Source organism: Haliotis asinina, chromosome 3 (genome assembly GCF_037392515.1).
Source record: "Haliotis asinina isolate JCU_RB_2024 chromosome 3, JCU_Hal_asi_v2, whole genome shotgun sequence".
Classification (NCBI taxonomy): Eukaryota; Metazoa; Mollusca; class Gastropoda; order Lepetellida; family Haliotidae; genus Haliotis; species Haliotis asinina.
In genome coordinates, this window is record NC_090282.1 from 53218255 (window position 1) to 53245932 (window position 27678).

General features: G+C 38.8%; 2 protein-coding genes across 3 annotated transcripts in view; one reads left to right on the forward strand and one right to left on the reverse strand.

The window, feature by feature from the left end:
• Positions 1 to 20230, reverse strand: part of LOC137278159 (myotubularin-related protein 9-like) — a 71137-nt gene extending 50907 nt beyond the window's left edge. Inside the window, exons 1-4 of one of the 2 annotated variants that reach the window (XM_067810332.1) lie at positions 20157 to 20230; positions 14719 to 14866; positions 2968 to 3127; positions 2131 to 2282 (exon numbers count right to left, since the gene is read on the reverse strand). In XM_067810332.1, coding sequence (XP_067666433.1) covers positions 2131 to 2282; positions 2968 to 3127; positions 14719 to 14865 — 459 coding nt within the window. In that variant the 5' untranslated portion in view covers position 14866; positions 20157 to 20230. Of the gene's footprint in view, positions 1 to 2130; positions 2283 to 2967; positions 3128 to 14718; positions 14867 to 20152 lie in introns of both variants that reach the window. The other variant, XM_067810333.1, reaches the window with a different exon arrangement.
• The window catches only part of LOC137278161 (probable ATP-dependent RNA helicase DDX49), a 31933-nt gene continuing 24483 nt past the window's right edge, over positions 20229 to 27678 (forward strand). Inside the window, exons 1-4 of the mRNA XM_067810334.1 lie at positions 20229 to 20741; positions 24260 to 24383; positions 24928 to 25013; positions 26673 to 26794. Of these exons, the coding sequence (XP_067666435.1) occupies positions 20627 to 20741; positions 24260 to 24383; positions 24928 to 25013; positions 26673 to 26794 (447 nt within the window). The 5' untranslated portion in view covers positions 20229 to 20626. The remainder of the gene's footprint in view (positions 20742 to 24259; positions 24384 to 24927; positions 25014 to 26672; positions 26795 to 27678) is intronic.

Here is a 27678-nt window from a genome sequence, read left to right on the forward strand (position 1 = left end):
TTGCTATTGCCTGTTTGGAGTGAAAATGTACTGATGAATTTCACTTTAAACAACAAGAGTCATCAGAAGATGACATATCCCCCCAGGCCCCACATATTTGAAATCATGTGACACTTACTTATTGTGTTTTTAGACCAAGTCTGAATTGTTTCAATGGAATTCATGAAAAATATAAATGCCATATATCTGCAATCAGAAAAAGTCACCATTTCAAGATCTGTCTCGTATATCTGCCAAGATCTTTTGAAAGATATGAAAAGGTTTTCGAGTTGTGGAAACAAAGTTAGCAACGTGTTCATGGAACCGAGAAAATAGTACATCACAAAAACCTGTAAATAGCAAAAGGCACCACTCTGGGGTCGGCCACACATATCTACCAAGTAACACTGACAGATATTAAGAAGTTTTTGAGTTCTGCCCCGGAAACAGAACACACCCCGCACTTTTGGGAATAAGTACGGAACGTTTCCATTGAAACTGAGAAAATAATTAATCACAAGATCCTGTACATAGCAAAAGGCACCACTTCACGTTCTGGCACATATATCTACCAAGTTTTGCAGAAAAATATTGAACGGTTTTTGAGTTCTGCTCCGGAAACGAAACACACACCTCACTTTTGAGACTATATCTGAAACATTTCCATGGAAACCGAGAAAATAATAAATCACAAAAATCTGTAAATACCAAAAGGCACCACTATAGGTTCAGACTGATATATCTACCAAGTTTTGCAGAAAAACATTGAATGGTTTTTTATTTCTGCTCCGGAAACGAAGCCCATCCCTCCATTTTGAGACCATGTCCGAAACGTCTCCATAGAAACCGAGAAAATAATACATCACAAAACTTGTACACAGCAAAAGGCACCACTTCAGGTTTTGACTGATATATCTACCATGTTTTGCAGAAAAATATTGAGCGGCTTTTGAGTTCTGCTCCGGAAACGAAACACACCTCACTTTTGAGACTAAGTGCGAAACATTTCCATGGAAACCGAGAAAATAATAAATCACAAAAACCTGTACATAGCAAAAGGCACCACTTTAGGTTCTGATTGATATATCTACCACGTTTTGTAGAAAAATATTGAACGGTTTTGGAGTTCCGCTCCGGAAATGAAGCCCACCCCACCATAAGACTAACACCAAAATGTTCCATGGAAAAACAAAAAAAAATATAAATGCCAAAAATCTGTAAATAGCAAAAGGCACAACCATAGGCTGAGATTACTATATCTATAAAGTTTGATCTAAAAATATTGAACAGTTTCTGAGTTATGCTCCGGAAACAAAATGATTACGGACGGACGGACAGACGAGGCGTCGACTATATCACATAATCATATAATCACATAAAGTGAAATTAACATTGTGAATAATCCTAATTTTACTTTGCCATTATGAAAATGAAAGTTACACATTAGAGGCATTTATCAGAATATTCAGTCTGGCTAAATACAGACACACGTTAGGCACCTCAGCTAATCAGCTATTGCTGGCTAGGACAGTCTCATTGAAATGGTGTCCTAATCTGCTCCCGGCATGCTTGTGTCAATGTCTGTAGAAAAAAACACCCAGGACTGTGGATGTTACGAAAACAACTGAGGAAAACAAATTGTAATATCATGAAAATGCAGTGGAAGACATCACTAGCAATGAAAATGATGGTATGGACTCCAAACTCTGCAATATTTTTCACAATAAATAAGTGACAACAGTAAGTCTGACTGAAGCCATGTACTGGGTAAATGATCACTCTGCTCCATTACTTTGATATACAATGTTTTCTAGTCCTCAAAGAAAATAGTTGCTTCTATGTCATAACACAATGAGCATAGTCCACAGATGAAGCAAGAAGGGTCATGGTCCACTCGCATGTTCCATGTCTTATGAACAACAGATGCACACTCAGTGACAGCAGTACTACAATTAAGTATTTCAGGACCTTCTGAACAGGTGGTGTTGAGTAAAATGCCTTCAACAAATCTGATACAGCCATGCATGTTCAGCAACAAAACTTTTCAGCCAAATCCATGAAGCTATCAAGTCAAATGTTAAAAGTATTGTGTTGCATATTGATGTTTGCGTCCAGGTGAAACATACCTTGTTTCAAAAATCAAAAACATACCTGAAAATCCTTGTTGACATAACTAAGTCTCCATTCATCAGAACATTCCTTAGAACGCCCAAATTCTGTTTCAGGTAAAAATGCTTGCCACCCATCCTCCATCACTTCAAAGTTAGCTCGGTAGAAGAATGGGTATTTCAGTGTCATGTCATCTGCAATAGAAGAAATTGAAAAGAAAGAAAATCTGAAGCTTGGCTATGAAGCCATCTTTCAAGAAGCCGCTGGCTCATTCATCTTGTATTCAGGTCACACAGCCAGCACACAGCCAGCATGGTCATACAACTGCCACTATAATCAACAATCACATACAAGGAGAAAAACCCTTATGCAACGTGACATACTTCATGTGATGCTGAATACAGGCTGATATCAAATGCGATAATCATAAATGCAGATATGGTGCAGTAAAAAGGTCATTTTCAACAAGGAAGCCACCTTAAAGCTTGGGGGACAATTCTCTGGCAAGATGTTGTTGATGCATAGCTGTGGTCATCCCTGAATTCTTGGCACCATACAGTGTGTAGTCTTAAAGGAAATGTCAGTAACACAAGGCAAATGGGGTTACAGAGGTTGAAGGTCATTGATTGATAACATAGATTAAACTTTGCCAAATTCTGTACATAAATTGAAACCACATGTAACATACTTTCTGCAAATTACACATCTCATAAATACAAGCAGAAACAGCTTAGAAAAGGGCAAAAATGACATTTTCAGTATGGCCATCATAGCAGCCTCAATTTGGAGACAGCATATTTTAGAGGTGAGGAAAATGTACATGTTATTCACCACACGGCATAGCCTTAATTCAGACTGAACATTTACATGAGAGATTACCTATGTTTGAGAGTTGTTCTACTGAGCTGGATACACTGATGCAGTCATCAGCAGATGGAATGTCCAGCTGTACAACACCAAAGTCTTTACATCGCAGATAAAGACTTCCTCCAGAACCGCTAAGCTTCTTTTCAATGCTGTCAACTGCACTGTGAAGAAGCTGAAAACATAGCATTTGTAGGTGAGATTACTTTCTGGCAAAGTCAGTAACTGTCTTGAGGAATAACCAGTTATTAGGAAAGGCAAGGACCATGGGCCAATTTGCACATTAGAATGAAAAATGGCCTATTAAATTTTGAAGTTTACTTTTGACACAAGGACAATGGCCCATTCATGAAAATGGATCATTATCAAAGTTCTCTTTCCCAATCCATGAACAACCATTGTATCATTGACAAGTTTCACATGCAGTTATAAGATTTCATTCAATTTTTCCATTGGTGCCGTTTTACAGATACTTTAGTATGAACCATGTTTCTTATCTGGTAAGAAAGGAGTAATCAATACATTAGGGTTATTGACTGTGTATTTTTGAAGTTCATTGACATGAATGAAAAATAAACAACAACAAACAAAGTGCAAAATAAAAGAATCTAAATAACAGATTCTTACAAAATCTAGCACATTGGTTTTTAGTGTAGTAACTCAAACTTTAAGTGTTCACCATTCATAGAGATTCTGTCTGATTTTATTGTTCATTCATTTACCCTGAAAGGTGGATGTAACTTTGCTAAACCATTCTATCAACTATCTATCTATCTTACTGACTAGTATCAGAGATGTTCAACATTCAATCAAAGACAGATGGGCAGATAACTGAACAAACACACCCCATCGTAAATGTTGCAGAGCTCTTAAAAGGGATTTGCAAGAAAAGTGATTTGTGTACAGGCAAACACATATTTAAATAATTACTTTCATTGTGACCTTGAGCTATTACAGGTCATATTTTCAGATGTGGTCTAAACTATCACTGAACTAGAATAGATGTTTCTACATCATTTATAAAACTATTTCAACTGTGACACTGAGGATGACCTTGATCCTTGACATGACTAAACTCTAAACAAACAAACAGATTTCTGTATATGAGACAATCTGACATTGTACAACACGGTTGAAAAAACTTTGTTTAATATCATAGTGAAATCTTTGAAAGAGTCCATCAAAGAAAGTCATTGGAAATTTATAATAAATAGGACACATTTGAAGGAAAATGACAATCTAAATGCAGTCAAAGAAGTCAGAAAACAACTCTCAATCATTGGTCTTGTACCTCATATGAAACATAAAGTTTTATGGATTAAAACTTCTTGTTTATTATGCTGAGCGGCATTTTGATGTAGATTCTTACATCATTTTCAAGCTAAATGTGACTACAACCAAATAATGAGAAGCTTATATACATGGTATGTTGTGACAAACAGTGGATTAACATTAACAGCAGCATGTGATAGAGTAAACATGTGCTATATAATTGGAGGAGGCCTGTAGGGAGCTAAAACAACAATGAACACTAGTGATGAAGCCAATGATGAGTGGGATTAAGTAGTAACAACAAATAGACACAATGCTCAGATAGTCTATGGTTTGATATGTAGTATCCTTGGCCTCAATTGATCAAAGGTTTGCGATGGAACTAAGAAATCTTTATATGCAACAATTTATGAACTAACATTCTCTGCTAGGTTTTCGGGACTGAAAGTTAACATTGAAAAAAGTAAAATTATATGGATTGAATCTAAAAAGAGATCAAAACATAAACTAGGTAACAAATTGAATCTTGAATGGTAGACAGCTAGATGAGCTAGAATGGTCAATAGACTTTGATGTAGACTTGGATGTAATGGTAGAAAAAAAATAGAATAATAAACTACAAAAATGTTTTGAATTTAATGAAAATCTGGTCATTCAGGATATTAACTCCATTAGGAAGAAATACAACACTGAATTCACTTCTCTTGGTTGAACTGAACCATTTCTTCTCAACGCTACCTAATCCAGCTCAGAGTATTAGTTGATGAACTGTAAAGATACTGTTTTATATTTATTTGGGGTGGAAAGACTGACGAAATAAAGAGAGAGAAAATGTACAAGGTACTGTACTTATAAAGATGGAGGAAAAAAAGTACCACATATCTTTAAAACAATCCAGTGCCAAAAATTTCTTGGATAAATAGAATCTTGTTAAAAGACTCAAACCTACAAAAACTTTTTTTTTTCATATATCTCTATCCACTACCAGGAAATTTCTTTGAAATCAGCCCAAGCCAAAATATAATTTCCTGAAAAAATTTGATATTTTATTATTATTTGTCTATAACATAGTTTATAAATTATTTTTTTGATAACTGCTATCTATTTTTTGATTGATAAATTTTAAGCCTGTAAGGTTTATATTATCGTGTAGGAAAATGGGTGAGACAGAAATAGGTATGAGTAAATGCCCCAAACCATAAACCCCATCAAGGCTTATAGCTAAATGGTGGTGAATCGCCGTGCCTTATTATGATTCGACAACGTATATTCTCATGCTTTTTTTGCCAAATTATTCTAAGACCATCTTAATGGATTGGTGGAACTCTCTGCAAGATATACATCTATAATTAGTGTTGTGTGTGGTTTCAAACCATTCGAGTTGACTGGGGCTAACATGTTGCTGCCAGTGTGATCTGGTATTGGTAACACTTGTATAGAATTATATTGTAAGGGTTTAAAGGACGCTAGAAAGAAACCATTGTTAATAATTTTTTAAACGAAAGTATTATCATTAAAAATGATATAAAGGTTGGTTACCGTCATTTTATTTATCCATTCAAACTCCATAAAATCTGCTAGAGGCATTCGTTTGTATACTCTATCTTTAAAGTATAATAGGTATGGGGTGTCTTTCTCTCCAGGTAAATTGAACTCACTTGTGTCTCCTAGATCACCAAGTGTTATATTGGATACCATTATTTATATAATACTGTTAGAAAATAGTTTCAAATTGTTTTTCTGATAATGTCTCATGTATGAATTTTAAACTAATAAAGCTGATGTGCTTGGTTAGAAAAATCTTGGTTAGAGTTACAGTGTCTTACACTATAACTGTGACATCTCGCAAACTGGTGTGTGAAACACCCCCCACCCATACGTAAATTGAGCAAATGCGACCCTGGTGTTTTTTAACCAACTGGGTTCTTGTCATAGGTTGCACTTGGTGCAAGAAGTAGGATAGCACTGCATATTCTCTTGGAAATATTAAGAGCATGCAATTATCATCTAGTTTGTTGATTATAACATGTAACGTGACCTGTACTTAGATAAATTGTGAAAAAGACAAACAAAAAAAGATTTACACTCCCTAACTGAAAGTATATGCATAATAAAAATACAGTTGTGCCTCGTTTATCCGTACCTCAGTCAGCTGGAAAACTCGCCTTCCGAACAAAAATTCCTTAAAACAAATTCACAACGTTGTACAAAAATACTCACCTATCTGGAAATCCGGTTTCCGTAACAGTACGTTCATTTTCACATACAAAACACTACATTATGTGCATTTTTTGTCTCGTATATCCGGAAGACTGAGCACTTCAATGTTTACACACGTGATTACCGAGGACCTCGAGTGCCCTAACATGAAAGAAGTCGGCCGTCTTTGAATTGTCAGAGTAGCAAGGTGACACTGAGTTAATTTTGAGGTCTGTCAATTTGTGGGTCACTATAATTATTTAATCCGGCTGATCAAGCAAGCCTGGACAGCTGTGAGCGAAAAGACAATTGCTAACTGCTTTCATCATGTGGATATTATCCAATCAAATGAGGACCCACAAGAAGACATGGCCTTGTCGGAACTTCACGATGCATTATGATCCTATGTACAAGTTGCCAATGTGAGTCTTACTGCAAATGATCTTGTGAATGTTAATTTCTTTGCACATTTTTTTTTTGCGTTTTGTTTGTTCATATGGCCCGTGGTTCAGATATCCAAAAATTCGCTTATCCAGACAATTTCAATAAAAATACAAGTGTTCGGATAAACGGGGCACGACTGTATAATAGTAATTATAGTACAGTGTAAAACGGTTTACTACAAAGAATAGTTCAAGTATTGGGGTAATGATCTGGAAATTGTAACTATAAATTGTATATTTGTATACTTATCCTATCTCATGTTAAGCATCTCTCTTCGACCCAGTGTGGAAACGTGCTGTTAGCTAAGTTGAATCAAATCTTCTTGGCCGGAGACACAAACAGCAGCGAACAGGTCTATAGTTGGCTCCGTCAGCAGGAGGCAAACAGGCCGGAACACCTCTGGAAACAGCTTCCATTCCATTGGGGACGGACTCTTTGACGTAACAGAGAGTCCGCGATGACATTCTTACCCCTGGAATTTGATTGGTTCGAACCGCTATGCTTAATGAGTCCACGTTAGGAGTTGGGTCGACCCCGTCAATCCCATCCGACTGATGTAACAAACGACTGCTGCATTGTCAGACCTTATCATGAGAGGCAAACCTCCTAGTTGCCTTCGCCAAAGAGTGATCGCCAAAATTACTGCTCTGAGTTCCAAGACATTGATGTGGCATGCGCGATCTGCGGTAGACCACTGCCCTGCCACTTGGTGATTGAGAAGGTTAGCTCCCCACCCATGTAGTGATGCATCCACATACAGGTAGTAAAACGGCACCAACAGCTCTAAACCGCAAACGTTTGATTCTGGCATCCAACATAGTAGATGAGAATGAAGCTCCCTGGGTAACATGATCAATGCGGACAGGTCGCCCTTCCTGATAAGAGGAGCAAGAAACATTTGCAAGGGTTGAAGAGGAAGCTGACCCCTGAAAGTTAGAGTCTGAGCAGACGACAGTAACCCCAAAAGCTCCTGCCATTGCCGTGACGTCCTGGGCTGAAACAAGGCAAGGGGAATCAGATATAACATCTTGTCGAACCTCTCCCTCGGCACAAAAAATTTGCTGACCTGAGTGTCGAGTACCACCCCGATGAACTGCAGACTGCGTGTAGGGATCAGTTCTTCTTTAGATTCACCAACCAGCCTAAGTGGCGAAGACGCCGCATCGCAAACTCCATGTGAAGTAGCAGAATGCCAGCGTCGTTCCGAGTCTGGATGCAATCGTCTATGTAAGCCTCGAACACAATCCCCCTGCGATGCAGAAATTTGGTGATCGGCCTTGTGATCCATGTCAACATTCCTAACTACTCGTGTCATTCCGGCAAGTCTCGTAACCCTCTCGTGGTCATGTTTACGACTGGGTCCTGTCTAAGCGAAAACGGGCATGGAGATAAAAATTGTCTAGTACTATTTCCAGGAAAGATAACTCTGAATTTCCAAACATGGCTCTAACAATATCCAACATTCTGCGGAAAAAACAGCAATATGGTCATTACTTTTACATATATGTTTTAGTGTTGAAAGCTGTTCATCCTTAAGCTCAAAGTTTATCAGTCCCGCCATTTTCATGGTTTGAAATGCATTTTACTACGCGCGATTTGATTGTTTTGACACGATTCTTGGCAATGATGGCGTATGAGAGGGGTACGAGTCTTCGTAGGTCACGGAAAGAGACGAGTAGGTACGAATGCTGTGTGAACAGCCATGGGGCCAAAGAAATTCCAAACGGGAGCACAAGCTATTGGTAGTGAATGCCATGGAACATGAATCACAGGAACTTCCGATGTGTCGGGCAAACTGGAATGTGGAAGTAGGCGTCCTGCAAATCCAAACAGACCATAAAATCCTCCGGTTTGATAATAGTCTTGAGCAATGCTACAGACACCATTCAGTGTACACTTCAGAATACAGCGCCCCACTGGAGTGATATGGTTGAGGTAGCAGAAACATCCATCGTCAATCACTAAATCAAGCTATCAATTCTCTCACAAAACAACACATCCAGGTTGTGGTGCGACAAGAAAGAGAATGACAAGTAGAGGACTTCATGTGATCGGCTGCACGTACAGGATGATTGACAGGCGTGTATTGCAGGGGCAAAGGTTGGGTGGTCAGAGGCCAAGAAGATTTGATTAAACTTAGCTGACAGCATGTTTCCACACTGGGTTGAAGAGAGGAAGAAAGATGCATAACGTTAGATAGGACAAGTTTAAAAATTTGTAATTTCTTTAAATCTGAAAAGCTCCTAAACCAATTTGATATAAAAATGTCATTTCCTGATTAAGATTGATATTTTATGCTTATCCTGACTCGTGTTTATTATGCTTGTCTCCTTCTTCTACCTGATCATAGTGGAGTCCCACTTGAATCTCTGGAGGTTCCCTTCATAGAAGAGGATGTAAAATCACTCACCCACAAGTAGCCTCCCTTAAACTCATGCATTGGCGCGCAAATTGGTCATATGATGGCCATGCTTGTCACTTACTCCAATTTAAATGGCCCAACACTGATTTGCAGTGAAATTGAGAATGCCAGGAAAGGGGAAAATGGGAGGGCTGACCTTGTGAGGTCAATTTTAATCAGAAAATCCGATATTTTTCCTCATCCTGACTCATGCTTATTATTCTAGACAGAATCCAAGGGAATCGGTGGTGGGTCATGCCACTTCCTTGATTCTCTCTCTTTATTTTACGTCCTGTAACCAACGACGGGAACTTGAAAATGACACTGTAGATTTGCAAACTTTCAACTTTCGTTCTGTGTCTTTGCGGGACCACACGTGACACACTTGTCAACGAAGGTGTCTTGTGACATCTTCATGTGGTTTTGGATATACTAGCGTCCTACTAGTAATTTTATAGCAACCTGAAATTCTTTAACTGATCTTCAAACTTGAATAACTACGCTACCAGTTCTGGTACTTTGGGCAACTTTATGCCAGTTTCCAGAGTTCCAGACTGCACTAAGCACCTATAAGTAAGTCGATAACATACAGTCTTTTAAATGTCTTGTGTCGTAAATGACACAAGTAGTCAGCCACTTGAGGATGAGATGCTTTACTTGCAGGAAAACCCTTCCACTTTGCATACAACTTGAATCTCTTTCATTTATCATACAGTGATCAAGCAGACATTTGTAAGGCAAACGTGGCAACCTTCACCACTCAGGCGGAATTTCCTTGTTTCTTTAAACAAACTTTAATATGGTCCATACATGTAGCTGGAACAATGACGGATTTCAGAGAGCTTGCTTGGTGTGTGGATGACTTAGCACATTCGGCCATTCTGATAGTTTTGAGGCAGGACTTCAAGGTCTGGTAGGAGGATGGGGAAACCACATACTGCTGGCTAGTAGGACCACAGGCAGTTGTAGTCGCCTTGTAAGCTTGATTTTCTGTAATACCTGAGGTAGTAGTACTGGAGGCAGAAACGTGTACCCATTGAGCCCCTTCCATGGATTGCTGAGAGCATCTGTAGCCCAAGCTGGTGGATTCGGTTTTGGAGACACAAATGTCTGTTGAACTTGATTGCACACAAGTCTATTATCGGCGATCCTAATGTCTGTATTATGAGCCAAAAAGCATCAGAAATGCATCATCCATTTTGTTGGAGACAGCTGTAGTTGTTGTGACACTCTTTGCTCCTGGTATGTGGCATGCCTTCACGAAGATGTACAGCTTGTCAACGATGGTGTACAGGTGAAGCATGAGCTGTAACAAACTTGGTGACCTAGCTGACCCCTTTTTGTTGATGCATAACGCTTCTGTGAAGTTCTCTGTGTGAACTCTGATCTTGGGGTTCTTGAGAAGGCTTGACCAGTGTTGTATTGTATTGATCACTGCTTTCATCTCTAAGAGACTGATGTATAGAGCTTGATCTTGTCTTGACCACTTGACCCCAAAACTACTTCATTGTAGAGGTGAGCGCCCCATTCTTGGAGAGATGCATCAAGATATAGATGAACGTTGCAGTCTGGCTCTGTCAGGTTGGTTCCCCCAATAAAGGTTGTCACTGTGAATCTACCAAAGCAGATATGGGTTGAGACAATCTGGTAGAACAAACAGGTCGGTATTGTTCAGGTGCTCATTGACAAATCACTGTAACAGGCTTGACTGTAACCTCCTCCTGCAAGTCATGTCTTAGGTTGACGTCAGGAGAGCAAGTAAACACTGCCAACTGCAAAGTGTCAGTGGAGAGAGTATTGCTTGTGGTATCATGGCTTAAATCATATCTCATCAATCTTCTGGTAAAACGATGTTATTCTGTTTGCAGAATACTTGTTGCTGCTGAAGTGCTCCCATCCACTGATTACACATGTAGTATAGATGAAGTAGAAGATATTACCAGAATCTCGGCCATATGCATCAGTCTTTGACTTTAAATCATCCACGATCCATGATGGAATGTTATCTATGGAAGTCTATTGATAGTAGACTAGATGGTGGTGGAATACTGGCTGCCACGAGCCGAAACAGTGTGATGCTTGTCGCTTCAAGTCACAGATAAATAACCTTATCTGCTGACCTCTATCGACCTGTGAAGATAGTCAAACAACGCTGTACACTATGTTGAATGTAAATGAAACCCTTCCCATGTTGAAAGGATGGTTTACTTTTGTGGATGACTTCCTGATACCTGAACTGTGACCGAGTTCTGTGCACGGCATTGTCAACAATGGGCCAATCTCATTCCAGAAAAGTGGCGTCACCATCAAACGATAATCATGGAATCGTGTGCAGTCACTGATGTTTTTTCGCCAGCATTCGGCCTTGTCCATAATTTCACTGTGCGGCCTGTCCTGGAGTTACACAAGTGAACGTGTGTATTGGTGGCTGAATGGAAGCGCACAAAAGAATAAACTTCACCACAGAATATTGATGTCTTCCACTTTTCATTCTTTCTTGAAAATAATGCGGTTGCCACCATATACAGATGATGTGATGAGGTTCCCAAGCTTCCCTAATGTTACTACTGGTCCTGTAGTGGCATGTGGTCCTGTGCATAAAGATCAGGTCAGGTAATTTCATGGAACCTCCCTCGATGTCTGGACTTGCTTTCTTGGAACATGCACATGTGGAACCTGCATATGTAAAACCTGCTGCATTCATGGAGCTTGCGTTCCTGGCTTTCTCCAGACTTTTAACAGCTGAGGCGACAATGTTTGTGCAGGTCTTCCTCTCTGAGAGATCATGCTCTTGTGAATGGCTGACTGTTGCAAGTGAATGATCTTGATAAATTTCCCTCGAAGAGTCTGAATGCCTTCATGCAGGTTGGTCTCACATAATGAGTAGTCTCAATGATGGTCGTATGGTCATGACTTATCATGTCTGTGGCATCTGTGTGGGACTGGGGAGCAACCTGTTCCACATCTGTAAGGAGAGACTTTGCAGTGTTGACATCTGGTGACAGTCGGCACCTCCTAAGTGGCAAGGCCGAGCTTGCGTTAGTGGCAGACTGTCAGCTTCTGTTGGCATGCAGTGAAGCCTTGGACTGTGCATTGTGCCTAGATCTCTGCGTAATTCTTCATGCAGGTCTTCATCTTCAACTAGTCGTTGTCGAGCTTCAGATCGGTCTTCACTCAAGTCTTTGTGCAAGTCATCATGAAGATCTTCTCATAAACTTGGCCTGGGTGCATCAAAGCAGCTGTAGTGCTGTTGCGCAGGGTTACTCACATCAAAGTTCAAGACTTTAAGACTATCGAAGCCTTTTCTTCGAAGCTTTGCTCCATCATCTCAGAGAGCTGTTAGATAAACATGCCCATGTCGAAGTTCTGTGATGAATCCTGCACTTGTGACAGCGACAAAGGGGAGCTGACATTGCCATAGGTTCATGTAAGTTGTGTCTGAGGTGGTCTTGAACTAGGTTCTGCTGAAGGTGCAGAAACTAGAGCTATTGCACTAGTAGTTGTAGCAGGCTGAGATGTCTGACTGAAGACTGAAACCTCTGTCCGGAGGATCAAGAGGTCATCAAAAATGCCTGCTTCATCTGGAGAGACGATCACTGAAGAGAATGACTTTGACTTCTGTGATGAACCACGACGAAGCTTGACAAAATCTTTAGGGCTGTCGTCTTCCTTCTTCCCCATAGGCGATGGGCTAGAAATGACAACATCTCGGTAGGTGACAATCTCTTCTGGGTGGAGATGGAACCCGTCACTGTAGCAGAGGACTTCCCCTAGGAGGCACTGGATGATTCACTAAAATGATGAATATCAGCAGCAGTTAACACTCGATTACTAGTGCTTTTTTCCAGTTTTTTTACCCGTCATAACTTGGCTATGAATTATAATATAATCCTTTGCATGCCATAGAACAATAAAAACACAACTACTGAACTCTGTAATAGTTATTTGTTTTTTCCATAGGATACCACAGGCGCTCAAAGAGAAAACTGTAGTGCAAAAATATACATGTGTATTAAGCCCAAACAACCCATATTTACAACCCATGCAAGTTTTCATCAAATGTTAGCAAACATGCAATGATGAAAAACAAGACAAACTATGTATAAAATATGTAGAATTTGGTAATAATTCTGTTACGTAATGTAAATATACTAAAACAGCTGAAATTTAGATGAAATAAGGTAAAAAACTAAATGGATGTGGTGCTGTATCAGGACCCAGGTGCCCTCTCATCCGTTGACTTGTGCAATGGAGCATGGGCGAAAGGGAGGCTACTCATGGGTGTTGATTTTACGTTCTCTTCAATGAAGGTAACTTCAAGTGCTTCTCTTTGTTCGGATAGGAGGAGACAAGCATAAGCATGAGTCAGGATAAGGAAAAAAAAATGTTCTCAAATATTATGGTCTTATTTGCTCCATTAAACAATACCTCCAAAAGACTGATACCGACTTGAAAACAATAAAATGTAGTCCTGTTCTACCTCGATATATGCAACACCTTTATAAGAGTGAGTGAGTGAGTGAGTTTAGTTTTACGTCGCACTTAGCAATATTCCAGCTATATGGCGACGGTCTGTAAATAATTGAGTCTGGACCAGACAATCCAGTGATCAACAACATGAGCATCGATCTGCGCAATGGGGAACCGATGACATGTGTCAACCAAGTCAGCTAGTCTGACCACCCGATTCCGTTGGTCGCCTCTTACGACAAGCATAGTCACCTTTTATGGCAAGCATGGGTTGCTCAAGGCCTATTCTACCCCGGGACCTTCACGGGTCACCTTTTTAAGAATGTAAAGGGGATGCAATACTTACACCCAACTTTAATTTCTGGGCTATGTTTAAAAAGCAACATGCCTTGGAATGGGAACTACACATTCTATACGACAACAATATATCTAATGACTGGTCACTTCATAATACTTTTCCTTTTAGATGTACGAAAGATACCAGATTACAATGGTTCCAATAAGACTTTTACACCATATCTTGCCACCAAATTTTTTTTAAGAAAAGATTACAAAAAAATTGAGAACTAGCTGCATGCCAAAGCACAAATAAAACTCAAAATTGAAAAGGAACATGTAATGCTTAGCTATCCAAACAAAAACAACAATCCTTTAAACATCGTCTTGATCATAATTCTCTTCAAGGAACTATTTTTTCGAAACAAGTGTAACAACATTATGCCACCTTTTCAAGTTTTTAACATAAACTGTTTGAATACTATATGCTAACAAAGCATTCAGCAATAATTGGTTGTAATATCAATGCTTTCTACAGGTTCTGGCTGTCACGTCATGATCTATTCTGCTGAAACAATTGGATTGTCCATCTTGTATACCGGATCATCATTGTTAACTGTTGGTATAAAATATTGAAAAATGGAACAAAATAAAAAATTATGAAAAAAAAGAAAAAAGATTGTATATTTAAATCTAATATGTACCCAAAGTTCTTCCCTTTGGTCCTTTCGAGAAGACAAAATAAGATGATGTCCGGTAACACAGAGTGTGCCCTCCACTTGTGCCTCAAATGGTCTCTTCATCACTACACCATCAACCATTGGGATCTTGATGAATTCTGCAAATTCCATTCTGTGAAAATACAGTCAAACATCATGTGAACAGAATGAAAGCTCATAAGCATGTGCGTGCCAATTCTGACACACACAAAAAAAGAAATTAAAATTTTTTTTAATGTTATGTCAATAACTAACAAAGAAATTTGCAGACACTTCAACTCAATAGATAATCGTATAAACTTTGCATGGGCTATGAAGTATTATCCATGAGTGAACAGTTTGTAAGTGTAAAGAATGGGACTGTCAACAATGTTAATCCTAAATCATTCAACAATTCATCTTGGATAACATCCTTGATCAGCAAGACTGCAAATTTCCTTATGATCTGACAGTGACATGGTGTTTGGTGCATTTTAATGTCACATGTATGGGCTAGAGTGCAGTTTACTGGGTGCGCTACCCGGGAACAGCTGAGTACTGGCTAATAAGCACGCTGCTGTATCCTTAGCCCTTGGGCACCCCCCTTCTACAGTCAGTGGCCAAAAGTCTGTTCACCAATTCATGTTACGTTGCCCATGTTTTGAGCTGCAGGCTGACTTTGAAAGCGTCTCGGCATGTTGATAAGCCACCAATCGTAATGCAATTCGGGGTACTAATTTCACAGGTCACAAAATATGTGTTGCACCCATAATGCACGATTACCTCCCTTTCTTTCTTCACATTTTTGTCGTCTGCTATCATGCCGCCTGTCAACCGAGAATTGACACCTGATCAATGAAATCTAATTGTTGAGTTGGATCAATCAAGCTACAAAATTGCTGAGTTGACAGGTATAAACCCTAGAACAATTCAGAAAACTTTAAAGCGTTTTCGGGAGTGTGGTTCAGTTAAATCATTGCCGAGAAGTGGGCGGCCTCACAAATCGTCACCAAGAAGAGAACGATGACAGTTTTGTCTTATGAACAGGAATCGCCAAACTCTTGGGGATTTGACAGCAAAATTCAACAATCAGGTACAGACTACAGACTAAATTCTGAATATATGAGGTGAATACCTTTATTACTTACATAAATATGTGAATTCAACCCCCTGGATGCCGAGTTTTTTTGCAGGCGCAAATTTTCATAAGGTTTGAAAAGTGAACGTGGTGCGAGATTTGCACTTGTGTGGTCCTGGATCTGCGTACGACTATAAAATTATACTCAAATGTAGAATATTTAATTTCCTATCCGTTGGTATGCATATAACTGCGACTAACTCAGGGGGTTGAGAAACAGACACGGCTAAATGTTGTCCAAAACTTTTGTGTCCGTTAAAAAACAGTAAACTTCTTCGTTTTTTATCATGCACCAATAAAAGCACTCTGCTGCGATTTTTTTTAATTTGTTATCTTTACGGAAAGTGTGAGCGAAGAAAATACAGCTTGATATCTGAACGACATAAGTATATGTGAACTAGATTTATGTGCTCATGCATAACGCCATACACACAAAATAAAAAATGACCCGCAATACGCGCCAAAAATCGATTTTCTTCTATGATGTCAAACGTCGACAGAGAGGTCATGCACGTATAAAGATAAGGGGGCATAACTCCGCTATGGTTTACATTAGGTCATTGTAATTTAGATCACACGGAGAGAATTTGGTGTAGATATGGACAGTATAGTTTCGTTATGTTTTGTTCACAGTGAACTAAACTATTCCAATACAAAGTCCTCCAATGTGAAAGGATACCTTTTGGTAGTTTCACAATTTGACAGAAAAGATGCCAATGCACTACATCAGAAAGCAGATAATAGCGATGTGGATGGCCCTATCCGATACATAATTTCGTTCTGAGATTCCCATATTCTCCTGTTTGTGTGGATGTATTTTGATAAATTTTGCATCATTATTAACGGAGTAACAGCCACATTCTCAAATGTAATGAAATAACTGAAAATAATGTGAAATGTAATGAAATAACTGAAAATAATGTGACATTTTAGTTGACGCCATGGCATGTTTTGTGCATTTTGTGACGTCGGAAAAAGAAGACACTGGTTTGCTGATTAGGACATATCTAAGCTAATTCCCACTGTTCACAGGAATTTAGAAGTTGGTGAGGTAATACAAGACAATATTATGTCTATAATAGTGTCTTGTATAATTCCCACTGAATGTGTAAAAGGTCTCGACTTCTGTGACAGAATTCAACACTTTTTAGACAAAACATAAAATGAATGGTTTTGCCACTGAAATATTGCCCTGAATATGTCTACAATTAGACGGTTTTACTGCGTATCTTATTGTGCATAACATGTGCACATGTCTGGCATCAATTTAGCGTAAATGAAAATTTCACAGCACCTGAATATGCATTGAATATTCATTTAGGATACAAACTTTTCTTCTTATGCTTATGTAATTATTTCACTTCATAAGTATGCAATGAAAGGTACAAAGAGATGATTTCTCCAGTATCGAACTATTAGAACATGGACTTAAGGTTTGTCCAAATTAGGACATGACCTGGTTCATATATTTTTAAGTATTGTTTGAGTTAGATATTCTGCCATCAGATATGTTTTAATCAAATTTGAATTGACTTTAATATCTAAAAAATGATAATGAATTATAAAACGTTTTTGACAAACTCACACCTGGTCAATCAATCTTCATAATTGTTTTGTCTATAAAAACGACACAGGCCAATGCAATGAACAAGACAATTCCTTAAAATATGTTTTCCTCAACATTTAATAAAATGTACAAACCGTTTTCATTAATATTATCTGTTTTGACTGCAAGGTTGAATTAAATCACTGTTTATCAACCTGTTCATATGAAAATTCAATATTTATCCCAGCGTACTGAATATTGTACATGTTGCCGTAATGGCTACGTGTGATCTTCCAATACTTTTGTAAAGGCTTAAAATGTGGTATAATACACTTACTGAGTCAATTTCCCATGTAAGTATCATTCAAACAATCAGAAGCTTTCAAAGAATACAAATTGATACCTTATATCCACATATGTTATGGTGTTGAACATGGATATATGTAGATACTGAAATCAGTTTCATGAAAAAAAATATCTGATTGATACGCAAAATATACATCAGAATACTGAAAGTGCAATCGGAATGATATGGCCATTGTGTACACTCTTGTTCAACCTACCTCCACCTCAAGAAACTGCCTAATTTGTGCAACAATGTTGATGTGTGACATCACTACCGATGACCGATTTCTTTCAAAATGGCGGCTTCTCTGACAAGGGTACACAGGCTTTTATGAGGATTCTTTCCTTGATTAGCGATCTTTTGTACATAAATGTGAGATGTAAGTAATCAGAATTATTCTGACTATCTGTGTATTGTTATATGTTTTTATCGTTTACACTGTAAACGATGGAAGAAGCCAGAAATACTGACAAGTACCGTTGTCGTTCTGCGTGATTTTGCGTCAGTCATGACATCATGCTGCACTAAAAGTTTGACAGTTTCTTATGAATTATCAAATGATTGCATTGTACCTCTATTTAATTTGCTATTTCTTGCTACGATGATGTTCCCCTGAATATTCTAAGTGTATTGAGCCATTGTAAGCAATCATTACACGGCTGGATGCTGGAAATTTTCCTAAAATGCTACGAAGTGTAAAATCGGAAATTTTCTTTGTTTACATTTCAAACAAGCGCTGTCTTTTGAGCACAGTGTTCGTTTTCATACCATGTATCTTTCGTTTCGTTTTATCAAGACAGTTGGTATTGGTGACAAAGACCATTTGTAATTTGATTCTAAGATGTGTGGGGAATTCAATGATGCATTTGTCACAGCCGAATATGAAATATATGTGATGTAATTGGCGTTTCAATACGAGCCTCCTCGAAACGTGATTTTGAAAACACTATTCAATATGGCGGAAAGCTCACTTCGGCGTTTGTGCAAGTGTATTTCTGAAAACATCCCAACTGATTCTGGGTTCATCGGCAACGTTTCAAAATTATCATTACTGGTTACATGAAAACGTGATATCAGTGATCATTACTACACTATTTTTGAAATTCAACACTCCCAGTAATTATCTTATTTTCACATTTCAAAACATACAGCAAATAATGCTTTGAATTACGATTTTGTATAGTGTGAAAAATGGCGACATTTACGATGCAGCCATTTACGATGAAAGGCAATTTTAAGCACTTTAGCTTGGTCTGAGATATCAGTGGATGGTATCACGAAAAAGGGAATTTTCCGCAGAATTCAAAACTGTGAAGTATAGGGCCGTCTCCTATTCTTGCGGGTTTCCTATTCTCGCGGTAAACACATTTTCTGCTGAGGTCGCCGATGTGTTATACTTAGCGGTTGTATACATCACTGACCAGTAACTAGGAAGTGGCCAAAGTCTGTGAATTATCAAAATTTTGCAGTGTAACGGATATTTGTGAGTTTTAACCAACTTGAAAAAAACTTTTCCCCGCCCTTCCTGATAAGACTCCCCTTCCTTACACCTAATAACGTTACTTTCCCGTTATGCCGCAAGAATAGGAGACGCCTCGAAAAGTCAGTGGCGGACGACCATGTTTTTCATCGAGCTCAAATGAGATAATATACTTGATGGATCAAGCAGTTGATAGGTGCACATGTTAGAGGGGGAATCTCTTCATTTGAAAACAACACGCATACATACGAAAGGAACTGTTTATATTATTTTTTCTGCTGATATTCATAAGTACTGTGAGAAAAGGAGACGCCAGTATATATATATGTGTGTGGTATATTTAGAATTTTATTGGACTTCCAAGTGAGGGCTGAAGAGGAGGGACATATATAGCTGTGAAGTCGACGGTGCGAACACATTTTTGGCCACTGACTAGATCCTTAGGGTTACTGAGTAAAGGTTAGGGTTGGCTTACCTTTGGTGCAAGTACATCCATCCAAAAAAATTGGAAAAAGTGAGCCCAGTAACGTGCACTTCTCCCCATGTATGCACAGTCAAACCACAAATGTACTGAAAAGTCCATATGTAAGATGGACTAAAGACTTTACACTGACCTAACTATATCTAACTACATATTTTAATAAACTGTCGTGTGTAGTACAGGTAACAGCTGTATCCTCGTGGTGAGACTCATTAACTACAGCAGGGAGAATCCACTTCGGTACGTCACCCGATAAACTGAGGCTATAATTATGTTCATGTTTGTGAAAAGTCCTACGAACGCCGACTGTTTGGCATCGACATGAATGATTTGGCCAAAGGTACACCACTAAAACAAATATCGTCCCAAATATCCCCGTCTCCTAGGGACGTTCTCGGTCATTATATCATATAATAGGAAAACATGGCGTGGGGGCTAAAATATTGTACCTACTTTTCCTCTGGTGGACCTATAGACTTGAGGATATACACCCTCTGCTGTCAGAATTAAGGAGTGAAAACGATTACATCCTGAAACAGCACCATCGAATACAGTAGCATATTCCTGTTTCACCGCATGATATCTCGATTATTTACAGACCGCCATCATACAGTAGGAATATTGCTGAATGCGGCGTAAATGATAAACAAACCCCAAACAGGTGTAATAGATAGATAGATAAATAAATAAATAAATAGAATATTGCCGTTTCAATAGGCAGGACAGGGTGTTGGTTTCCTGTTGTTGGTCCGATTCAGATGACGACATGCCGTTTTTGGTTGGTGCTAATCTGTTTCACTCTCTCGGTACAAGAGAGGGGTGACACACACTCACCAACGTGTACTACAGTAGGTGTTCAAAGCGGAACACGTTGGAGTTGTTAGATCTACCATTTTATCGAATAATTTGTAGTAAAATAGACAATGACTGCCTTTATGGAACTTGGTTTAAACGACTGGCTGGCGAGACAGTGTTCTACTATGGGTCTTAATAAACCAACTGAAATTCAACGTAACTGCATACCACCTATTCTTAAGGGTAAGTTGCTGATGGTTTCGTTCTAAATTTGTTTTCATTCGCTCTTAGACTGTTTTTCCGGACCGTTTTTCCCAACTATATCAGAAGGTGATACTATGCGTTATACATTTCAATTCATGTTGTTGCCTTATATAAACCATTTGATTTACCAAATGGGTGCAGTTGGTAAATCCTCTTTATGGTGTTCTCGTCGTGATATTGTTGGAAGAAAGCGGAATAAAACTCCATTCACTTATTTTGACACATGTAAAGTCGGAGGTCACATGGATCCCCAACCAAATCCAGGTGTCACCATTTTCGAGATCCATTTACGACAACAGATTTCGAGACCATGTTCAATGTCAAAGGTAACACGAGATGTGAACAAGGCTACACTCGTTTTCATAAAACGTTGCAATCTGGTTGCTCAAAGTACCCTTTATTCTCCCTGATATCAGAACATAACAAAGTATTGTTAGACCCCACACTAAAGAATGTGAGGAGCACCTTTAGAATTCAGCACCACAATTTCTCCTGAGGACGTTCCCAGCCGTAGGTCACATATCAGTGAGACAGGCAACCAGTTTGTGAGAACCCGTCGGACGCGAACCCGCGACCTTCGGATTGTTAGCCCGACAGCTAACCAACTGAGCTACGTGCACATTGTTGCACTATGTGCAAATTTAGCTAGTCATTGCTGTGACATCACGGAAATGAACGGAAAGAGTCGAATTGGTTGCGGACAATTACAAAGGTTACGGGTAGACTTGGTGCCTCATGCTTTCAATCTACTGATGGTTGCCGAATGGTCCCGATATCATTTGGCACGATCGTCCTATTCCGCAATCTACAAGATACCGTGCTGTGTTGAATGAGCCGATATGGTTCAAACTGAAAACAGTTGTTGATGTCAGGCGTCAGACTTTTGTTTCACGGTGCATGCAAGAATGGCGTGCTTGTAGAAAATCATTGTGTGTTTTCGTGACAGAAAAAAGCTGTAGGGAACCCAGTAAGGATAATGTGGATTGCACTAAGGAATGTGTGAGACATGGGAATGTTTGGTGACGGCACGAGAGTGAGTTAGACTTCGAATCATTATTGAAAATATGTAGATCTAGAGGTGAAAGTTGCTGGAGGCCGATTTCCATCAGCCCTAAATTTCGACATTAAACCATTTCATCGTTTATTTAACTTTTGATGTTTTTGGTCTCCCGCTTTTCTTTGTGAACAAAGCATTAAAAATGGAAAAGGAAAACAATTGGTACTCACTGGATTAGGTCCCTTACCCTAACCCTAAACCCTAACCCTAACCCTAACCCTTGGAATAATTCTAATAAATAGAATACGCTCACCGAACTGGCACGAAAATGGGTGACGTATTCAGTGTAATGAATTCTTACTGTTTCGAAAAATAAATATTTCCTTGTAATGGTGCAAATTACTGAATGACAAAGATATGTATGTATATTAGTTTACAGTTATAATTCCTTTGATCCAAATAGTTACGTTTGAAACCGAAATATATAATATATTTAGATTATTTTAATTGACCAAAACTGCGAATAATAAAACATGGTGCAATGTGACCAATGTAAGTCATTCTTACTAAATTTAAAAATGCAAAACATATAAATACACGAAATATGACACCTCAGCACCTCTTAATACAAAGAAATATGAGCATATTAGTCAAAAAAGAAAAAATATTTAAAACTGGTGCTTGCAAAAAATTGTGCATCCGCGGGGAACTACTACTGGAAACTCACAACATCGTTGGGTTTCTGTAATGACATGGCTGGTAGAGATGAAACATCAGTGAGCAGAGCTTATACACACTCGCTGAGCTTGACGACCTTGTTGCTATGCCAGCGTCATAGGGCATTGTTTCAAGAAAGTGCTTTTGAACCAGATCACTTACAATTACGTAAAATAGTATTATGACGTGTTTTTAAAGTTTGTGGTGCTGTATTCTAAAGGTAGGCCGAATGTGATTAACCCCCTTGATGCCACAGGGACATATATGCCTATCATCTTTACCCCTCAATTGAAGTCCAATAAATTCTAAATATACCATGCATATATATATATACTTCTCAGTTTTGAATATTCTGCCTCTCCACGATGCTTTGTGCTGTTATCAAAAAAGGCTCTCAGTCAGTGCAGAGAATTCATCCCACCTAAGGTTTTTGGAGAGACGAGCATTGTGTTATACCATGACAACAAGGAATTCTGCTTTAATGGACATGTGGTGGAAAGTCTTGATGTTGATATTCACGCTGGAATACCATTTACGGAGACCATTTATGTAGTTTACGTCCTCAGAAGAGGCAGATCATACTTGGTGATGGTACAGTACACACATACAGTTTAGTCGAACCATCAGACAAGCGTACCGTTATAAAATCTTGCGTACTTACATCTCAAAACAAATCCATATGGCTACTATATGGCCTGGAGAATTAATGAGATACCTGTTCCAGAATGTTATGCCTCCACAGATGACATGTTTGCCAGTGAACCTAGGCTTGACACCCATTGAGGATCATCTCACTTGTCACCGACATGGTCAGGGACAGATATCCTTACTGGTGTCTCAGTCAAACTAAGGATTCCTCATCTGACAGAAACACCATAAATGTGTTTTGCTATGATCCAGTCTGTATAGTGGACGCATCAGGACCATTTGAAGTCTCTGTTAACATGGGCCTAGTACAACCTCCACAATGGAAGGACAGAGTGCCACAGTATTCGAGAGACAAAGCTCTCTGAACTTCAACAGAAGTTTAATCAAATAAATGAACTAGAGGATGTGGGTTTGCTCTTTAGACTAGAGGAGCTTATGTGCCATGTGTTAGGAGATCTACTTGAAGGTGAGTTTGTTGCCAAGCTTGCTAATCACCTTTGAAGACCTACTGTTCAATTGGTGTCATGTTCTAGAGGTACTCAGGCACACCAACACATGCCTGACTGCTCACAAGACCGTCATTTCGCCCATATCAGCAACCATCTTAGGTTGGCACTGGCACCGGGCTTCCATCAAAGCTAGCTCCAACCGTATTTTTATACTGGCTTCATGTCCACCTCCAGTAACTGTGCACAAACTACAGTCATTATTTGCAGCCTACAATGCCTTGTCTCTTGTGAGACCTGGATGTTCACCCTTCTTGCCCCAATTGATGATGCAGCTGCTGGCCAAAATAATATAAATAAATAAAATAATGATATTAACAGTATTGTTTCAAATTTATATTGTGAAAGGTTATGCATCTACACAATGTATATTTTATGCATATTAGTCCTGTTTTTAATAGATAATTTTGTTCAATATTAGAAAGGAAATAATGACATACAATAGACGTATGTAATGGTTATAGTTATACATTTCATTGCACACAAAGTCATCAATTCAATAGATCGCATTCAGTTTTCTTCCCATAACTCAACAGCCTTATTGCCATTGAAGCCTTTTGTATATAATGCCTTCATATTATTATGAAATTCAGATGATCTTCACATCTTCTGTTTTCTTCTACTTGCAGGTGAAGATCTTATTGCTTGTGCCAAGACTGGCAGTGGGAAGACTGCTGCCTTTGCTCTGCCAGTTTTGCAAAAATTATCAGAAGATCCATACGGGATATTTGCTCTTGTCCTTACACCAACAAGGTGAACTGTCAGAAGAAATAGCTCTAGAAAAATATTTTACAAATTTTTTGACAATATAGCACATAACCCAGAGAAAATCTGCAAGGTCTATGAATGAGAGACATTGTTATTATTTATAGTGACACATTAGCCCTGGGTGTAAAATTTTATATCTCTCTTCACACACAGATATGGAAGAGGGCTGTTCAAACTATTCCATCTTAGTCAGTCCCTGAGTCAGCTTGTAGACACATACACTGAGACTTGAAATGGTCAATCCCTTATTGAGCTTGTAGACACATGCACAGAGACTTTGAATGGTCAAGCCCTTAGTGAGCTTGTTGACACACACACACAGACTTTGAATGGTCAAGCCCTTAGTGAGCTTGTAGACACACGCAAAGAGACTTGGAATGGTCAATCCCCTAGTCAGTTTGTAGACACATGCCAACTGTTGAGCTCAAGTCAGATGAGATTCTGGTTTCAGTAACGAAATTCAACCACATTTTCCCAAAAACCTATCGATTGTTCACAAAATAAGAATAATGTCTGTTTCTTCATGCAGGGAGCTGGCTTTCCAGATAGCTGAACAGTTCAGTGTTCTCGGAAAACCCTTGGGGGTTCGAGTTATTGTGATTACAGGAGGTCTAGGTGAGAGCCTGATGTTAAATGTTTTGAATAAAGTACTTGAAGCTTTCTATGCTATTATACAAAGTTGAAAAACATTAGTAATATTTAGCAACTGCCATGTATATCTGTATGTCTGTCCAGCACAATGAAATTTGGACATTACACTTTGACCATTTAAGTCAAAATCTGTGACTTCATTTGAACACTTAAATGTGCTGAAAGTTACATGGAAATATCCATTGACAGACACAGGTGTATAATTTGTTCATTGTGATTAAAACATGTTTATAATCCAACTTGGTGATGGTCATGTAGGAGGTCAGAGGAGATATTTGTAACTCATTGTACATAATACAATAAATAGTGAGATATTATGATGAAGCACTGTCAGTATTGTATTTGTTTTCCTTGTTGGGCCTCCATGCTTTAGAAGTTATGTGGTTCATCTTGTCCCCTAATGTGTGGATTCCTACACATTGACAACCAAATCTGATCAGTTCAGAAATATGTCACATCAAAATGCCAGAAAAGGTTTCTTTGTCACTTGCAGGTGGATGTGTCTCATTAAGTTTTTAGCTGGTATAAGGAAACACTTCAGTATTTGGTACCATTTAGTAATATTCATGACATTAGATCACTGTCTGTTAGTCTTGCAGCATGGACACACTAGGAATTGATTACTTGCTCTCAGTGAAAGCCTCCACAAACTTGAGATGGCTGGAAAATGTGTTTGGGGTCGTGCAGGGTGTATCACAGGAATGATGTTTGGGGTCGTGCAGGGTGTATCACAGGAATGATGTTTGGGGTCGTGCAGGGTGTATCACAGGAATGATGTTTGGGGTCGTGCAGGGTGTATCACAGGAATGATGTTTGGGGTCGTGCAGGGTGTATCACAGGAATGATGTTTGGGGTTGTGCAGGGTGTATCACAGGAATGATGTTTGGGGTCGTGCAGGGTGTATCACAGGAATGATGTTTGGGGTCGTGCTGGGTGTATCACAGGAATGATGTTTGGGGTCGTGCAGGGTGTGTCACAGGAATGATGTTTGGTGTCGGTTGTATCACAGGAATGATGCTAAGGATAAAATAGAAATGATGGCATAACAGGAAGGAGTGATACAAAAAGCTCTGGGAGGACAGGAGGACCCAAAGCTGCTTAGTTTCAACTGATCACGTCAGAAATTTGGAACTTGGATACAAAGATAACATCAGTTCAGTGGAAGTTTGGAACATGCTGTAATTCCCCACATGAGTACAGTGTGTGAAGCTGACTTCTCTTGTCCCCTGCCTTGATACTGCTGGAATAAAGAAGTGTACAACTAAACTCACTCAACTGAAATGTTTGTTTAGGTACCTAGCATTGTCACAAATACAGGCATTTTAAGGTGATTTTTGTGGAATGATCTATAAACATAATTGGTCAAAACATCTTGAAGAACATTGCTTAGAGCTCTAACTTTAACTTCAACTTTAAAGAGAAATTGGAAGCATAATCAACAGCACAAACAAACTAGAAGTATCAGTGCCCCAGTTAATAATTGAAAGTGGCATTCTCAATTTTGGTTCTCTGTGAGGGGACTTTATACTAATGTTATTTTAAGAAATCTATTTTTGAAAATTACCCATGCCTCTCATTTCACTGGTTGAAACAAATACAGACAGGTTGGGTTCACTATTGCAGATATGTTACAACAAGGTGTTGACCTGACGGTGAAACCTCACATTGTCATATCGACACCTGGCAGACTGGCAGACCACATTGAAAGCTGTACAAACTTCAACCTGAAGAGGATAAAGTTTCTTGTAAGTCTTTCTGTCGAAGGGAATGTTAGCTGTAAAGGTCAGTCTCAGGGTCATCTCCTGCAAACCATGTTTTGTATAACTGTTTACTCAAGGAGCAGCTGCTCGAAGTCAGTTGGATTTGGTGCATGTTTTTCTGAAGGGAGACTGAGATTTGTAGAGGTTATGACTGCCCTGTGTATGAGATCAAGGTAACATGTTTGCAGTATGCACTGATGTAACTTTTTCTGCTGATATCTTCAAGCCTTCGTACAAGTTGTAGTTAAGTGACTTGAATGCTTGTGTAGGAAAGGTGATGATGATAATGTAATGATGTCAGTTATGTCACAAAGACACCCTCTCAATAAGTAACATATGCTTTGTTTATGTTATCTTTTTTTGATTCTATTTTCAATAGATTCCGTAAACCTGTAAATGGTTGGACTTTTTCTTGAAATGCTTGGATCCGATTTTGAAGGTTAAATTAATCTGAAAGGCTGAAAAGTATAAAGTGCTTGTGAATACTCAAGAACTTGAGTGGGATATACTTAAGACTTTATCATCATAAATACTGGTGCTGAAGTATATACCCTGGCAGGACAATTTTATCGAATGTCAATGTCAAGATCAAGGTAACGATAAGACTGATATGCTTTGTTTTGTTCTTGAGTGATTTTATGAGACTTAACAAACTCCCTGTATTAGTTGGATGTGTTTGTAAAAGCTGCCACTAATATTTGCAACCAGAAGTCATCATGTTTGTGATGTTCACTTTCATTGACACTAAATTGTACCCATTCTATTTTAATCCCACCTTGAAATCATCGATGTAAGATTATGTTATGGATCTTGTCTCTAAATGTGCTGAACAAATCTCCAGTATCATTTCCACATAACATGTCCTGTAT